This window comes from Onychomys torridus, chromosome 16 (genome assembly GCF_903995425.1).
Source record: "Onychomys torridus chromosome 16, mOncTor1.1, whole genome shotgun sequence".
NCBI classification, from domain to species: Eukaryota; Metazoa; Chordata; class Mammalia; order Rodentia; family Cricetidae; genus Onychomys; species Onychomys torridus.
Window position 1 is genome coordinate 32,675,241 of NC_050458.1, and position 18,612 is coordinate 32,693,852.

The 18,612-nt window shown below is 49.5% G+C and overlaps 1 protein-coding gene across 1 annotated transcript in view; it reads right to left on the reverse strand.

Moving 5' to 3' along the window:
* Ndrg1 (N-myc downstream regulated 1) overlaps positions 1-18,612 on the reverse strand; it is a 47,947-nt gene that overhangs the window by 18,830 nt on the left and 10,505 nt on the right. The window contains exons 2-5 of the mRNA XM_036208421.1: positions 17,955-18,035; positions 16,482-16,517; positions 3,200-3,305; positions 1,072-1,192 (exon numbers count right to left, since the gene is read on the reverse strand). Of these exons, the coding sequence (XP_036064314.1) occupies positions 1,072-1,192; positions 3,200-3,305; positions 16,482-16,517; positions 17,955-18,017 (326 nt within the window). The 5' untranslated portion in view covers positions 18,018-18,035. The remainder of the gene's footprint in view (positions 1-1,071; positions 1,193-3,199; positions 3,306-16,481; positions 16,518-17,954; positions 18,036-18,612) is intronic.

The window sequence follows — 18,612 nt, forward strand, 5'->3', positions numbered from 1 at the left end:
TTGAAGCGCCCTCTGTGCCTCGGTGTCTTCATGAAGAATAAGCTAATAACTCCAGCCACAGGTGAGGGTTAAGTGAAAATGACATTTGTCATTGGGGAAGCATAGAGCAGTCAGGTCCCTCCTTCCCTTTTTCTTGTTCCCATTCTGGGTTTTCCTGCTGCCCAGTTGGTCTTGGCAGGGCTATTCCCAGCCTTGCCCTGTACAGGTGAAACACACTGTCTCAAGTCAGCCTAGCTGGGATGTGGAGTCAGGGTTTACTGGACACAGTATCTATCAGCTTGAGATAGGAAGAAATCCTCAGAAAGATGGCAGCCACACACTAACACCATTGCAATATACTCTTAAAGACACAGCTATTTAACTGTTTAAATAGCTATTTAAGGCTAGAAGATGGCTCAGCAGTTTAAGTTCTTGCCACACAAGCATGAGGAGCAGGGTTTGGATTCTGAGAATCTATGTAAATGCTCAGCAGGCATGGTGTCCTGCCTGTACTTCGAGCCACAGAAGATGGAGATAGGGTGTCCCTAAAGCAAAGACACTAGTAACACTAATCATTATCAGTGAACTCTGGGTTCGATTGAGAGACCCTGCCTCAATGAGTAAAGTAGACAGTGATTCGGGGTGATTCTCCACATCAAATTTGGGTATCTACACATAAATGCAGATAAGTGCACATGCACCCACACCCACGTAAACATGTCTACACACATGAATGCACAACACACATACACAAATGAAAAAAAAAAACAAGTTAAAAGGTAAATGTTATGTTATACACACATGTAGCCATAAAAAAAGGCACTGAAATAAAATATATTGTCTTGGGTTCTCTTTCTTTTGGTTTTAAAAACTTTTTTGGAGATGGTTTTGCAATGAGCCCAAGCTGACCTCAAACTAGCAATCCTCCTGCCTCAGCTTCCCAAGTGCTGGGATTCCAGGTATGCACCACCATGCCCAGCTTAGAAATAGTAAATCTAGTAGTACCATGGCTAATTTTAATTTTATGCTGATTGACATTCCCCACTCCACATGCACCCCACCTGCTCCTGGGGTGAAGGTCTCTGCTCTTACCCCACTGGGAAGGAAGGGGCACCATCCTGTTGACCAGGGGCATCCACATGGCAGACAGCAAAATGTTGTGTGATCTCCTGCATGTCCTCAGAGTTGAAGAGGGGATTATAGCAGGTCTTGTCTGTAGGACATGAGAAAGAAGTTAGGAGAGGGACCTGGCAGCAAAGCACACTCACTTATTCTTTCACTTAGCAACAGCAAGGAGGAGCTCCCAAGAATGTGAATCTCTGTAAGTTCGAGGCTAACCTGGTCTACACATAGACTGTTCTAGACCAGTTAAACTAGACAGGTTCACATAGAGAAACCCTATCTCAAAAGAAAGAGTACAAGTCTGCCCACCTCAGCCCCAGGACTCCCAGGTAGAAGAAGTCATAGCTAAAATCTGGTACAGGGTAGAACTGATCCCTAAGCTCCTTGACTCCTCCTCTCTGGCAAGATCACCATGGGGACAGTACAAGTTATATCTATTTTTCTGGGACTTCCAGGCTCTAGAATCTAGACACCATTCAAAGCACACATAATTTTCAAACAAAAAGTGTCCCCCTGTGTCACCTGGAATGAGCCTCTCACTTGCTAGGGGGCCAAGGCAAAAACAGTCAACCGTACAATTGAGGTTGTCCTTGAACTCCTGATTTTCTGCCTCCTCCCACAAGTGCTAGGACCAGAGAGGGGTGCACCAATACCACCACACCTGGCTTTTTTTGTTTTCTGTAGCTCAGGCTGACCTGTAATTTACTATGTAATCTAGGTTGGTCTCTAACTCACAGCAATCCTCCAGCCTCAGCTTCCCAAATGCTAGGATGATAAGCATAAGCCATCAAGTCTGGTTGACTTCCTGTCATCTTAAAAACCCAATGTGTCAACATTCACTACAAAACTGTGTATAAAACACTTAAGTCCAAAGAGCCCAAGTATCCATCCCCTAGAGTGGTGGTTTGAACAAAAATGACCTCATAGGCTCATGTATTTGAACGCTTAATCATCAGGAGTTGGCACAATTTAAAAAGATTTAGAAGGATTGGGAGTAGCCTTGTTGGAGTTGGTGTAGCCTTGTTGGAAGGAGTGTGTCACTGGAGGTGTGGGCTTGGAGGTTTCAAAAGTCTCTCTCTCTCTCTCTCTCTCTCTCTCTCTCTCTCTCTCTCTCTCCTTGCAGATCAGGATGTAGCTCTCAGCTACTTCCCTAGCACCACACCTGCCTGCCTCCATGCTCTCTGCCATCACCATGCACCAGGCCTCTAAAACTGTAAACCAGCCCCTCATTACATGCTTTCTTTTACAAGTGTTGCCTTGGACATGGTGTCTCTTCACAGCCATAGAAGAGTGACCAGGAAGGAAGTTGGTACCGGGAGTGGGGTATTGCTGTGACAGGCCTGACCACGATGTTTGTTGGAGAAATATGGAGGGACAAGTGTGGTTTCCGTTCAGGAGGATTGTATTCACCAACAAAGAAATGAAATAGTGCCAAAGCTACAACACATATAAATCGTGAAAACATAGATAAAGCCCATCATGAGCCAATCAGAAAGGACCACACATGGAAGGCCTGCACTTACGTGACAGTCTAGAGACACACAAAAGGGAACAGCATGTCCTCGGCAGGCCTGCAGAGTGTGGAAGATCAGGGCAGTGGAAAGGAAACGAGGCTTCTTTTCAAAATGACTTTAGTGTCCTAAAGATGTTTGTGCTGCTGGCTGCTCATCTCTGGGGTGATATCAAAGGCTGTTGCATGTATTAACTTTTTGTTTGTTTGTTTTTTTCAAGACAGGGTTTCTCTATGTAGCTTTGCGCCTTTCCTGGAACTCACTTGGTAGCCCAGGCTGGCCTCAAACTCACAGAGATCCACCTGGCTCTGCCTCCCAAGTGCTGGGATTAAAGGCATGCGCCACTACCGCCTGGCACATGTATTAATTTTTAAGTCACTGTAACAAGTTGTTAGGCGGCAGAGGCATTTGTTTCCTGTCCCCAGAGCATCTGGTACTAATAGCACCAAACCACACACAATGTGATTCAGGTTTTTCCAGGCTGAATAGCTCTAATAAGTCCCCCAAACAGAAAGAGCTGCTGACTTCCACTAGCCCTCCCTAGCTGGCATCCCCCCACCCCAAGTGACCCGACTCTCCAAACTTACGGTTCATGCCGATGTCGTGATAGGTGAGGATGACTGGACGGTTGCCCTTGGGGGTCCCACACAGTGTGACATGCAGGGAGCCATGTAGGGTCTCAATGTCCTGCTCCTGAGGAGAGATCACAGACAGAGGCCCGTCACGTGGGATTCATTCACAGCAGCAGTGTGACGGATTCACTGACTGTGGACACCTGCCACATCCCCAACTGTGTTCTAAGGATGCCTCAAGCACACACCTCCTTTGGCCCCCAGAGCTCTGCACTGGTGACAACAGATGTCTGAGGCCAAAGGAGGAAGGGAAGGGAGAGCAAAGCTGTGTCAGGAGGCAGAAGACAGGGCCCTGGCCTGTTGTGCCCTACACTGTCCCTACACTCCAGGGACAGGTGGACCCAGCCACACTCCCTGAAAAGGACTTTGTTTTCTTTATCTGTATCTGAAGCATGAGCTTCTCTAGATTTCCTGCTCCTGTGCCTCACCTATCCTATGGGCAATAAATATTTGCTTATTTGAGGCTTCCTAGAAGTCACTCCCCATTTCAAAGGACAACTTCTGTTTCCTCTCTGTGTGTGGGAACATACAGTGTGGTATTTTGAATAAGAATGGCCCCCTAGGCTCTTATATTTGAATGCTTAATCAGCAGGGAATGGAACTCTTCAATAGGATTAAAATTAGGAAATTAGGAGCAATGGCCTTGTTGGGAAAGTGTGTCACTGGGGGTGGGCTTTGAGGTTTCTAAATGCCCACAACTGGCCCAGTGTTTCTCTTTCTTCTCCTCAACTCCCTGTCCTGATCCCTTGGCCTGTGGATCAGGATATAGTTCTCAGCTACTGCTCCAGCACCATGTGTGTGCTGCCATGCTGCTTGCCATGATGATAATGGACACACACAGACACAGACACACAGACACACACACTCCCTTGACTCCAGTATCTGTTGACATTCACCCCTCCTGTTTCATAGGCTGAAGTCAATTCCCCCATTGCACCTCTCAAATGTCATGTAATATTAGGTGATACCAACCAGAGCCAGCCTCTATCACTGTGGAAGTGGATTGGGCTTGACCTCGCAAAGCTTACCTAGCAGCCATAGTATTACCACAAGGCAAAGGTCTGCCTGAATTAAACCATCATCCCAGGGCTGTTAAAGGCAGAAAGAAGGTAGAAGCCACAGCATGGCATCCACCTCCTGGGACAGTCAGTATGGTGGACTAACTACTTCCCATTCTGGATTGACCAGGGAACCTGCAATGATCCACCTAAATCCCTTCTCTCTCCTGCTCCACTCTGAGGCCAGTTTTTAGTAATCCATAGTCCTCCTCACGAAAGCAAGGAGCATCTCCATCTTTCTTCTACCCTCAAAAAGACAGGCTCCACCTTAGCTCCATGTCCTCAGCTCCCTGTGGGCTGATCTTCCCGGTCATTGTCATCTTAACCTGCCATGTAGATGGTTGTGAGCCTCATTGACCCTCTGTGACCCTGTCTTTGCCCCATGCTGTCTGTCCTCTTTGCTGTCAATCAAGGCTTCTGAGGACCCAAGACACACATCTCCCCAGAGCCAATTTCCTCATCTGAGAGCAATAACTTCCTCCTCTGATATGGTTGGCTCTTGGCTGCCCTCCCCAGGTCAGCTGGGGACACTGAGGCCTTCTTTGTAGCTGGACCATTTCTCTCCAGACCATCTCTGACAAGAGCCCTGTGCTATGTGACACCTCCATCTACCGCTGGTGGTCAGAGTCAGGCAGGTGACACAGAGGCAGGTGCACCAGTCCACCAGCTGTGCTTCCCTGAACCTTTCACTCCACACACTCACAGAGATTGGAAATACCAGAGCCCGCTTGCACCTCAAGAAGGCCACTGTGGATCAGCTTGCAACAGATGTGCGATTAAAGTAGGACACAGAAAATTGCAGGAGCCACCAATCTTCTCCCAGAATCTGGGACCCATACAAGTCTCCTGAGGCAGGAGACAAGAGACAAGAGTGGCACCCATGGTCTAATGTGAGAGGAGAAAGGATGGAGGAGCCACCAACTCAGGAGTTATGGACTGGGAAGTCACCCTAAACTGCCTTGGGAGCAGCCTCCTTCCTGCAAGACTTTGAGTGACCAGAATAAGGCTGTGAAGCCCATAGGGACAGGATTTCCCAACTGGGGCACTATTGGAGCACAGACAGATGTTCATGCATATACAACAGAGCACGTGGGTGTACTTGTACAGCCGTGTTTATGCCTGTACTAAAAGAGCAGTGCACATGTTTGCAGTGGGGTTGGGGGGGGGGCAATGCCTCTGGGTGAACGAGCACAGCAGTGCATATGGATGTACAAATACAGCAGCAAGCATGGATGTGTGACAAATGTGGTACACGTGGATGTACTGGAATTACAATGCTTATAGATTTGTCATTAAAGCAGCACACATAAATACACCATTACAACACTGTACACAGACTAGTTTTAAGTACAGCAGTACAGGACTGGAGAGATGGTTCAGTGGTTAAGAGCATTGACTGCTCTTTCAGAGGTCATGAGTTCTGTTCCCAATATCCACATGGCAGCTAACAACTGTCTGTAACTACAAGATCGGACGCCCTCACACAGACATGCATACAAGCAGAACACCAGTGCACATAAAATAAATAAATTATTTAACAAAAATACAGCAGTGCACACTTGTGTCCTAGTATACAGTACACACGGATGTCTGTGAATAACAGTGTACATGAATGTACTAAGCACATCAGCACACATGGGTGTACTAGTAAAGGAGTGTACATGGGTTCACTAGTACAAACCAGAAAGAATGGGCCCACATTCCAGGGTCTCACCTCCAGAGTGTAGTGTCTGACTGCTGTTTTCTTTTCTCCTAGTTGTACATACAGGAGATGGAACCAAGGACCTCACACCCACTGGGCAAGTACTCCATTCCCAAGCTACATCCCTAGTCCCCAATGCGGCATCTCACCAAGGCCTTGCCCTAGGTGGTAGTGGTCATGCACATCTACAACCCCAGCACTGAGGAGGGTAAGGCAGGAGGAGGGTGGAGAGTTTGAAGACAGTCTGGGCTACACACTGTCTCAAACACCCATGAGCACAGACACTCAAGAGCTGGCCCTGTCCTCACCAAGGCAGAGAGAGGCAGAGGGTCCTAACCCTGAACACTTCTGCAGCCGGGCAAGCCCAGAGCCCTCCCCTCTCCACTCTGCAGAATAAGGATTTTAACCTGTGGCAGTGTCTGTGAGGGAGTGATGATACCTCAAGCACAGGCAGACATTGGCACAGACGCAGGCAGACACAGCCAAGTACAAGCAGACACAGGCACGTACCAGAAGACACAATCAGGGATAGGTAGGCACTGGCATGCACAAGCAGGGACACCTAGCTCCTTGAGCTCCCTGCACAGGGGGGTCTCCTGAGCCATATGCCTTATCACCCCCAAAACAAGTCCCCCCTCCCCCGCTGGAACATAGAGCCCAGCCCTGCCCCCCTCCACTCTTTTCTTTCAGGCTCAGCACTTCTTTCCAGCCCAGAGCAAGCTCTGGAAAAATCCATAGGACAGGAGCAACAGCGCAGGGGTCATCTGCTGGCCCCGAAGCCACCATGGAAACAATGGTCCATTGTGGGGCCACATTCTTCATTGTCCTCGGGGCTAACCCACATGGCTCCTTCTAAAAATAGGCCAAGCCAGCCTCCCTGTGGATACTACTCTTCAAACCCTTGTCCTATTCAGGGGCCTCACCTCTGCGAAGGGACAGCATGCCCCCAACCCAGGAGCCTCAGCAAGGGGAGTTGGGACACATCAGGCAGAGGGGACCCTTAGCACCCACTACCACCGAGAGCAGCTTAGGGGGAGGAGATGCATATCTGGCTTTGGCTCTCCTCTTTAGAAGCCTTACAGATTATAATTTCAACTCAAAGGGGTCATCCCTCTACCCAAGAAAGAAATGCTACCCTGGTATAGCTTCCTGTTCTACATGGACGATGTCTGTAGACATAGCAGGGCTCGGGGCTGCAGGGACATCAGAACTGTGTGCTGCTGTGGCTGTCTTGGTGCCTGACAGCAGACAATCCCCTGTGCTGGGAGTCTTCAGGAGACCTCTCTGGCTGGGATGCTATGGGAACCTGTCTCTTGTTCCTCCTGCTCTACAGCCTCACACTCAATGCTACAGCAGGGCCAGAGGCAGAGAGCAAAAGACCCATCTCAGAGGTCATATGGTCAGGAAGACATGAGACAAATCCCATCTCTCACTTGCTCTGAAGTCTAGAAACTACCTTTCTTAGGGGCGGGGTGACATATGAAGATGTCAGCAAGGGCCACTGCAGTCACTCCATCTTACTGCAGACCTCACCTGGAGCTTCTTCACATGTTCTCATGGGATCCATGGGACTCCACTACCTAACGACTACCATCCCTCATAGATGAGGAGGCCGAGGCTCAGAGAGGTCCGGTCACATGCCTGAAGTCACACAGCCAAGATGGTGGCACAGTGTTTGACCTAATCTTGGATTTAGACCGCCCAGGTCCACAGCCTGGTCCCTGAAGGTCCGTTCTCTACTTTGTGCAGATGAAGAAGCTTTAGGAAAGCAGTAAGCAACACATCCTGTGGTCCCTGGACACGGAGTCCCTGTTTCTCTTCCCAGCAGCTTGACCCCGTGTGTGGTTACACTAGCACATGGAACCGGGAGTAACTAATACCTGTTCTTGTCATCTTGCTAAAGTGTGCACTTGTCCTCACTGCGGGACACACACCTCTCCTCACCACACCTGTCCTCACTGCGGGACACACACCTCTCCTCACCACACCTGTCCTCACTGCGGGACACACACCTGTCCTCATTGCGGGACACACACCTGTCCTCAACACACCTGTCCTCACTACAGGACACACACCTGTCCTCAACACACCTGTCCTCATTGCGGGACACACACCTGTCCTCAACACACCTGTCCTCACTACAGGACACACACCTGTCCTCAACACACCTGTCCTCACTGCGGGACACACACATGTCCTCAACACACCTGTCCTCACTGCGGGACACACACATGTCCTCACTGCAGGACACACACCTGTCCTCAACACACCTGTCCTCACTGTGGGACACACACCTGTCCTCACTACAGGACACACACATGTCCTCACTGCAGGACACACACCTGTCCTCAACACACCTGTCCTCACTGCGGGACACACACCTCTCCTCACCACACCTGTTCTCGATGCAGGATGTGTGCCTTTGTGCTCAGGGCATCACCACAGAAAGGTCTCAACACAAGCCCCACCTGCCTAAAGAGGCCTTTCCCACCATACCATGCCCACAAAACACACACGCTCACACACACACACACACACACACACACACACACACACACACACACATGTTCTCTTGGCTGTACATGCTATCATCACAGGTACTCATTCATAGCATAGCTACATATCCAGACCAGACTGGGGACTTCCAGAGAGAAGTTCTGGCCCTGAGACGGAGAGGGTCCAGCCCAGACTGGATACTTGAGTTCAATGAATGACCCATACAGCCAATAAGCCAGCAAAGAGACATGTTCTTGCCCCAGTCCACACTTCCTCCAAGTAGGGAATGGCACTTGGGGACACTTCCAAAGAAACATACCTCTGGCTGCCAGACCCGTGTGTGGTCTGAGAGGTTGAACACTGCAACAGACTCTCTTCTGGAGGCCTGAGATGGGGAGCGTCTGATCTTTGTGGGAATCCCCATTGTGTACCAACTTGACTATGTCTAGCCAATCTCTCCTTTGTCCTACGTCTTCTGTGTCCAAGGATGGTCAGGAAAGACTACTCCAGTAAGAGAAATGCCAGCAGAATTCTTTGGGGTTTCCTGGAGACTTTTAAAGCTAACAGATCATACAGGAACTTTTTTTTTAATCTTTCTCTCTTGCCCTTTCACCTGTTTCCTATCTGGACCATGTACGGGATGCTCAGGGATTCCGCAGCTAAGTTATTAAACACGAGGACAGAAGCTACACACTTGGAAGGATGGAGTGGGAAGATGGAGGGAATCCGGGGCTGAGTGATATTCATCTCCTGCTAATTATAAATAGGAACCATGCTTGTTTAGGGAACTGTGATGTGGGGCTATTCATCCTAGTGTACGTCCATTAGGTGCCATAGTTACACATTCTCAGCCAGAGCTGAGAATCCCTGCCCTTTACCGTAAGCCTGGGGCTGCTCGAGTTTCATTCGTGCTGTGATAAATAACCTGACCAAAAACAGCTTAGGAGGGAAAGGGTTGATTTCAGTTTACAACTCCACATCACAGTCTGTCATTGAGGGAAGTCAAGACAGAAACTTGAAGGCAGGCCTTTTTGGACTTCCCCACACTGCTACCGCCAAGAAACTTGGGCCACAGCCAAAGAAGTACAGTGGGAAACACAGAAGATACTACTTGCCGGCTGGCTGGTTGGTTTGCACTTAGCTAGCTTTCTTATATAGCCCAGGACTACCTGCCTAGGGAATGGTGCCACCCACTACACACTGGACTCTCCTACATGAATTAATAATGGAGACAATCCGCTGCAGACATGCTCATAGGATTAGCATGACACTCTCTTCCCAGATAATTCTGAGTCCTGTCAAGATGACAGTTAAAGCTAATCACAACAGGGGTAAAAGGGCAAGCCTGCTCCTCCCCAGGCTGCCACCACAACTAAGACCCAGAAGTGCTTTTCACATTGCTACCTCTCTCCATGTTGGCTGTTTAACTGCTGGAGAGGTGATTACTGGGGAGACAGAACGGCTTGAGTCACTGGCTGGATAATCTAGGACTCTAGACACCAGCAGCTGCAGCCGCCATAATCTTACTCTTCCCAGAAGGGCCTGGGCAGACACCAGAGGATGGCACTCTCCCAGGATCTAAGGCAGCTCGTGATATGGACCGCCCTCCCCCAGGCCAGCCAGCCTGGGGTCAAACCACAGTGGGGACACTGGGAGATGAGACTACAAGGACCCATGGCTCCACTACCCTTTGTGTCACCATCCTATAGGGACAGAGAAGAGAAGCTACAGGTCACAGTTGTTTGGACACTGGGTCAGCCCGGGTCACAGAAAACACCTAAGGTCACAGTGGAAAGCCAGAGTCCCCAAGGAGGGCAGACAGGGGAAGAATGTTCTTGGGACAGGGAAAAGAAAAAGAAGTGATCAATGGCTACCCACAAGATAGTAGAGAAGCACGGTGGTCTGAGCATAGGATCAAGGTACATGGATGGAAGGCTGGCCATACCCTCCGTGGTAGTGACCCATCCCCTTGTTTCATGATTAGAACTAAGCCTTGGTGAAGAGAAGGAAGCAACAAAAGACAGGGACTTTCTGTCCACAGTACTCCAGTTACTAGAGGAAGGTCTACTTGGGTCAGCCTGACAGATCCTGGCCTGGGGCAGACAAGTCTGCACAGCTCTAATCCTCAGCCTGGACAGCTTTCCTTTATTGTTCCAGGGAGATGTTTCTAGGAACCCCCAGAGCAGGCAGCTGGCATGCCACATCCATCCAGATGTGCAGTGGGGTTTCTGAATCCTGGAAGCTCCTCTGGGAAGTGAGACCAGGGATGGCAGCTTGTTGGACATTCCCAAGAGCTAATGGGTTTGCAACAGAAGGACAGAGACACAGCCTCCAGCCTGACTTGCTCCAGTGAAAGAAGAAGGAAGTAGGAACCAGGCTCAGGATTCCCCGAGGCCAGACACCCTGTCTGGCCCTCTACCCTCCAGGAGGCCCTGAAGGGAACAGCTGTTCATTTTCCAGCATGCTCTGTGTGCACTAACATATTCCCATGGAAACCAAACTAGCCATTTTCACAAGTGCAGAGCCTAGGCAGAAGACATTAGCCAACTAAAGACTTAACAGCAAAAGCCAGCCAACCAGCCTGGAGCCAGAACTGATAGGGTAGAGACAGAGTGGACCTGAGCCACCCCACCCCCACACCTCCCCAAACTACTTGGAAAGGAGACCCTAGCTCTGGATGTAGGAACTGAGTCAGCTTCAACAACCACCCCATCACACATGACTTCCCTGGAGTTGTACCTTAGATGTAAACACATAATGGGCCAATGCATTGTCCTTACCAGTGTTGTGAGACTCACATATGGCCATTTGGGGAGAGCACAGAGCAGTTTCCAGAAGACACTTTGTGTTCAGAAGTCAGCCCTTTCAACTTTACAACCTTCCTGGACTATTGTGTTTTCAGGATTGAGCCTAGACTTAAACTTAGCACTAACCTAATAGTACCCCTGGGCATCTTCACACAGATCTCTCTGCAAAGACAGATAACACTGTGTGTGACCTAGTAAGGAAGTCCTGGGACATCCAATAGCATAGACAGACTCATCTGGAGCAGGAGGGCAGGGCTGGACCATCTCAAAGGCACCTCCCAATTTTGACCATCTTGAATTCCAGAATTGTAGTCAAAGGAAATAAGCTCAAGTCCCACACAGTGCTACAACCCCCAACTCATCAAACTCACAGATAGAGCCGTCATCCTCTGAGGACAGCTGTCCCAGCAGGACCAGACCAAACTGTATCCTTCCTGAGGCACTGCAGGCTAGCAGCCACCAGCTGGCACACTAAAGGATCCAGAGACCATTTAGCAAAGGGACATGCATCAATATGAGCTCGAACAGTGCCCCGCTCAGACAAGCAGGTCACCCGAAGGTGACATAGGCAAGGAGACAGAATGCCCATACCGCTTGGTCAGGCAGTCAAGCAATCTCCAGAGAAGAGCTATCCCTCTTCTTGGTGACAGAGTGTCTTCTGGTTAGCTCTGAGCTGGGGAGCACACATTTCTACTCATTAAAAACTTCAACTCTTAAGACCATAAAAAAGGGAGCATCAGCTAGATTCACCGAAAATGACAAAGTGGGAGTTGTTCTCTGTGTGGCAGTCCAGACTGCCTTCAGATGGGCATGGTAGGCAGCTGGGTTCCTCAAGCCAACTCCCATGAGATGGGAGGAACAGGAAGTGAATGAAGATGCTGAGGGACTGCCAAGAAGGCACAGACATTCTAAGGCTCACACCGCCTCCCCACAAAGACTTAACAAGACATCAGTAGAATAGTACAAACCATGTGGTTGGCCAGACAGACCGAAGAGGTATAGGCAGAGGCAAGCCATAGTGTCTTAATGACAAGGGATCCCCAAGTCTGAAACTAGAGGAACGTTCTGCATGGGAGAGTTCTGGCCAAGCTTGTACTCATGGGACCACCTTCTAGATGCTGTCATGGTCTCATCATCCATGAGCAGGGACAATGAGATGACAACACAGGTGACTGCATTTTCACCAAGAACACAGGGCACCTGCCTGGCTTGTCCATGGGCCTCATGGCAGGTAAGTAGCATCAGTTTATTACAACAGGTCATGCTTTGGGGTTACAAAGATATGTAAAATTAGCGAATCACCAAAATACAGCTGTTACGTGGTCCCACTTACACAAAGTGCTTGGAAACAACAAACTCATTCACAGGGGGTAAAATGGTGGTAGGAGTGTCTAGGAGAGGGGAAGACAGACTTTTAAAATCTACGCATTTACTACCGCCAAACTACACATGCCAAACCGTGGTAAACATGGGGCTAGAGAGATGGCCTAGAGGTTAAGAGCACAGGTCCTGAGTTCAATTCCCAGCATCTTACATGGTGGCTTACAACAGTTTATAATGAGATCTGGCACCTTCCTCTGTATACATAATAAATAAATAAATCATTTTTTTTAAAGTGGTAAACATGTCACCTGTTCTGTGTATTTTACCATGATGAAAATCAGAGGAAACCCACAATACATAATGGGGTGTATTCTGCTTGACCCAGCCCCAACTTTACCTTCTCTATAACACGAAGTCACTTTTAAGAGTCTATAGACTTTCCTGTATCACAAAGGAGGAAACTGAGGCTAGAGGGACTGGGCTGATAACCAGAAAAGGGCAACTGGTACTTGCATCCCACTCTCTCCACATCCACACAACCGTCACTCTGAAAACACATAATTACTATATCAATCATGCACTGAGCAGGAAGGCCCTCAGAGCAAAGAAAGCAAGTCACCAGGCTCTTATCAGGCAGAGGCTGGTGTGGCTCAGCCCTGACTGCACAGGTGGGCCCCCCCGGGACTGTCAGTTACAGCTCTGATCAGCCCACACAGCCAACTAAATAACCACAGTCTCAGGGGACATTTTATGGCTCTTACTACCTTGGGACAAGAGGACACCGTGATCAGAAACAGGATCGTGTGTCACAATCTCAGCCACCACTGACAGATAACTTCTGCTCCTACTATGTCCTTTCATGTCTCCAGCAGGACAGAGCAGGGCTGGACAAGATAAACCAAAGTCCTCAGGATATTCCATTGACCTCCAGCTCACCACAGTACCTGCACATCCCTGAGTCCTAGAGATGGATGGTGCGGAGTTCTGGACATTGTAAACAAAGCAAGGAGACCAAACATGAAAGCTCAAACAGTGAGCCAAAAATGTGCATTTTCCCCAGTGTAGCCAAACCTGGACCTGGTGTGACACCCACTTTCATGGTGTGACCTCCATTTCTCCATCTGAGATACATGGACATAATGCTTCTCCTGACTGTTGAGGAGTTAAATGACGTACTGGCTGGGAAGCCCTTGGAATGGTACTTGGCATATGGGGACAGGCAGTGACTTTATCAGTCCCACCCAGACATCTGTGGGTCTGAGACAGGAACGAACAGGCTGTGACACTGCCTCCTACAGCAACCTCAGGGTGGCCTCTGGCAAGCCACTCTCCAGAACTGTCTCTCCCCTTCTTCACAAGAATGTGAGTGGAACTGGAGGCACCAGGAGTTCTGCTCTCCTTGGAGACCAAGATACGTGCTCTGGGTGCTAGGTACAGCCAATGAAATGATTCCCCCGAATCCTCAACCTTCTGGCGGGCAATGGACCAGATCACAAGGTGTCAAACGGAACATATATAATCAGGCAGCGGTGGGGGTAGAGTGAGAAGCAGTCCTCAGCGGGCCTTCAATGCTCCAAACCTCTTCCTGATCCTTCACACGTAAGGAGCTGCCCCCCACCCATTCATAGTCTCTCTCCTGCTTCCACAGACAAGACTGGCGGACCTGTCTAAATGTTTTGTCTTACATCGCTGATGGGATGCATACCGAATACATACCGCCTTACTAATTTGGGGGAGAAGGGCTTCTCCTGACTTTCCCACCCATGATTCCTTAGAAGCATGTTTCTGGCCTAACCTCTTCTTTTCACCCACCAGGAACATGTAGGTAAAGAAGCTGGTGGTGGAAATGTCAAGTTGGATTTTAAAGGCCACTTCTGCCCACTCGCGCCTCTGCCATATTTCCTCACAGATCACAGCCCTCTCTTTGAGCCACTGCTGGGAATTCTCTTGGTATCCGAGCTGTCACAGTTTGGGAGACACAGCTAGAGTAGAGGGAGAGCTCTACAATAGCCCCAGGCGTGTGTCCCAGCAACACCAGTCACCATCCAGGGAGCATGGAGGCTCTGATCAAGAGATGACACGGAGCCCATCACTTCTTGGCCTTCTGACTGAGATTAAGTGGGAATGAGAAGTCTGTGCACCGGCCTTTTGCGGAGACTGGATGGGTGCTTCTCACAGTTAAAGCATTAAACTAAGACTCAGAGTGCTTGTAACAGTGCCTAGTGCCTAGTTAAGTACTAGAACTTTCTTACGTTCACTGGACAAAGCTTATTCAGGAAGGTGAAGTAACTTGCCCAAGGCACAGAGTTTTGACATGTTAGCTAAAGTTAACACCATTGCAGACTCTTAAAAAGGTCAGCTTCTTCAGATGCTGAGGTTGCGCTGTGATCTATCCTTGGGCAAGTTTCTGTTTGGGTGGCTCAGTTTCCCCATAGAATGGAGAGATGCCAGCCCTACTGGAAATATCAACTGCAGAGAGAGGCAGTGGGACAGCCAGGGCACTGGGAACTGGGGCTGTGTTGTGTGTCCAGGAGACTCCTCTGAAGGAGAGAAGGCTAAGCTTCTTCCAAACTGGAACCCTGGGATGGAAACCACAACCTGATCCTCTGGGTATCCTCATTGTACCAAGGGTGCAGGCTTATGAGGCCTCATGATGCCATGGGCATCACCCTAAAATGGAAGTAAGTATCATCTCTGTATAGCCTTCAGATGGTCACTGTCCTTGGCTCAGGGCTCCCTCTCAAAGGCCAAGATGAGTGTATGCCTGTATAATTAAACCCCACAGGGTCTCATGCTGACTGCACAAGTGTGGGCTATACCATTTACCTCTGATTTGGACACAAACATGTCCTCCGCTTTACAGCATTATTAGGATTTGGAGGAATATCTCTGCACTGTGAAGGTGCTACTTTCTTAGTGGACTCCAAGGCTTGTATACAACAGTAGCTTAATACATCATTCCTGTTGCCAGGAATAGGATAGGAGAACAGACAGCAATCATCATCTCAGACCCACACAGGGTGTCCCTGGAGCCCCAAGGTCAGAGTAGCCTGCAATCAGACTGTTACTGGCCCCTCAGAGGCCTGCCTTATTCCTTCATACAATTTATGAGGACCTGTGATAGAACTAAGCAAGCCTCTGACCCTTGTTCTAATTCTTCCTTTTCCTTCTAGAGTCAAGGCCAGAATCCCCACCGCTATGTGTGAGGTTGAGTGTGCACCAAAGCAGGAGACCTTGGGAGATGTTACTGATGGTTCCTCTGCAGGAATGGGCCGAAGTCAAGAAGCATGGGTGGGAACTGCTGGAGATCTAGGTGAGCATGCCTGCATGTGCCTAGCCCACCCTCCATGGTCCTCATACTTGGGGATGATGGCACAGGCACTGGACAGACCAGGGTTTCTCCACTCTCTACACATGGCTCTTGACAAAGCTGGAAACACACCCATGACCGGTCCTCCTGCTACCTCTGAGTGTGCTACATACTCCAGTCTTGGGCAAAGGATTCCAGTTTCAGATTTCCTGACACAGCCAAGATTGGTACTTCTCAACCTCACAGAGTCCCAAGTTTGCTGGACTTCTGTTATTTCCCACACACACCCTAGCTCTCCAGGACCACATGGCAGTATGTCTGTATGCCCTCCTGTGGGCTGGCCAGCTCCTGCCTCCCTGGATGGAACTCAGACTAGCTTCTTCCAGGAGAAGCTACACAGTGTGGGGACAGACTGAGCCCATTCCCTGCCCTCTGCTGACTCCACATTCAAACAGCATTCCACTTCATGATGAAGGAAGGAAGAAAGGAAGCGGATAGGTGGATCAGTGGATAAAAAAAGGAGACCACGCTCTCTACTTGCCTGAACATCGAACTCTTGCAGGAGGCCAGTGATGGTCTGTGGAGAGATGACAGAGTCACAGTTAGTTTCCTTGGTTAGAGACAAACATTAGTACTCAGGGTCCTCTCCACTGCCTGAATCTGAACTCTGCTCAGTGGGTTTCCCTGTGTCCTTGCGAAGACAGCCTGTTTCACCTCAGGGAACAGGAGCCCCATAGAAAATTGGCCCATCTGCTAGATTCTTTTCTGAGGACAGTTGGCCCGCAGAGGTCTGAAGGGAGAAGCACAGTACAAGCCTGAGTGGCAGAGCACTGTAAGTGGCCACACAGTTCATGCACACACCCGAGTGCTGGACTCCTGAAACTCAAATGGGACCCTGTCACCTCTGCTCCTGCAGTTCCTGAGTGGCTGTCAATGTCTGCATGCTGTGTTTAAACCCAGTCTTGTGTGGGGAGAAGAGGATAATGGAACCCTCAAAGCCTTTTCCTCAGTCTACACATAAGGAATTTTAACCCAAACAGCTTTCATCCTTTAACAGCTTTCCATGAAAGGAAGGGCCCAGGAGGGTAGGAAAAGGTCTAGACTCCACTGAAGCCAGGATGGTGTGGTTCAGGGAGGGGCTGGAGCCCCACTGGTCCAGCCAGTATCTGTTAAGGATTGCTACTGGCTTGTTGTCTGCCCAACTTAAGAGACTGAATCCAACTGTAGAACACCAGGCACCAGCCGGAGCCACGAGCCTTCAGTACAGAAGATGGCTCAGTAGTGCCAAATGGCCAAGAGGCCAGGGAACCAAAGCAGGGTATGGAGGAATGCAGGGGCTGGAAGGCTGTAAATCATTAACAGATGCCCTGCTGCAGGGGCTGGGACTGGGTGATAGGTAAGAACATAAGGAGTCGCTAAATGCAGATAGAAACAAAAGGGACCAATGCTGTGCTGTGTGTGTGTGTGTGTGTGTGTGTGTGTGTGTGTGTGTGTGTGTGTGTGTGTGTGTGTGTGTGTGTGTGTGTGTGTGTGTGTAGTGGGTAGCTGTTCCAGCTTTGACTTGGAAGTACTACCCCCAGTGAGGCTTCTGGTAACTGCCACGTCTACCTGTGACCTGCCCCTGGGGCAGGGCAAAGATCCGGACATGCCGGCCTCTTGGTTCCTCATGATCCTCGACACTGAATGGCAGACCAAGTTAGAGTTCTCCAGAGAACTCTGCTGGACTGCACCTTACCTCTCCTGGATCCTTTACTGGCTGTAAGTTACCCCAAAATAAGCCTCCTTTTTAACTACATGGAATTGCCTTGTTAAATCCCCACAGTGTGTGTGTGTGTGTGTGTGTGTGTGTGTGTGTGTGTGTGTGTGTGTGTGTTTTGCATACATTTGCTTATATGCTATGCTTTTGTTCATATGTGTGCATGTTGTGTACAAATGAATGTGCATTCATAACTACAAGTGTGCGTGTGTGCCACTATGAGCACGTGATGGGGTAGCCTGAGGTAGCTCCACTCACCTCCCCTTTTTCCACCAGAGGCTTCACCTCAGCGAGGTCCACGTCCTGTAGCTCTCGGGACATGTCCCTGCTATCACAGACCTACCAGGGGAAAAAAGGCCAGGAGGTTAACACTTCCCGGTGAGGTAACTTTCTTGGAAGAAGCTAATACATGAGTAGAACAAACAGGAGGAGCAGTCCTCCCCACTGCTCCCCAGCTCCTCCCACCCACATCCATGCCCGTGCTGTGGGCTACAAGGAAGCCCTCATCCCCTCAGCCTTTCCCAAGTTTCCTGGCAGAACTGGGTAGTAGATTTCTGAAAGAGGAACCAGGGTCACTGTCACAACTGCAACAAAGCAGCTGAATGGAGAACCGAAAGCGGGTGCCACATCTAACCCAGACCCCAATGCTGTTGATACATTCTAGAAGGAGACCGCTCTACTTATCCCAAAGCCAGACATCCTCAGATTAACAATCGAGGGACCAAAAGGCCCCTGGGTGGCATCATGTACAGGTGCTATATACACCTCTGGGCACATTCTGAGTCACCTGACCACAGTGGTAGAACAGGACACAGGGACAAGCCCAGGCCAAGGGACTGACAGGTACTGAGCACTCAGTGGGATGTGGAAAAAAAAGAACCTAACATGAATAGTACTTCCTGAGCCAGATCCCAAA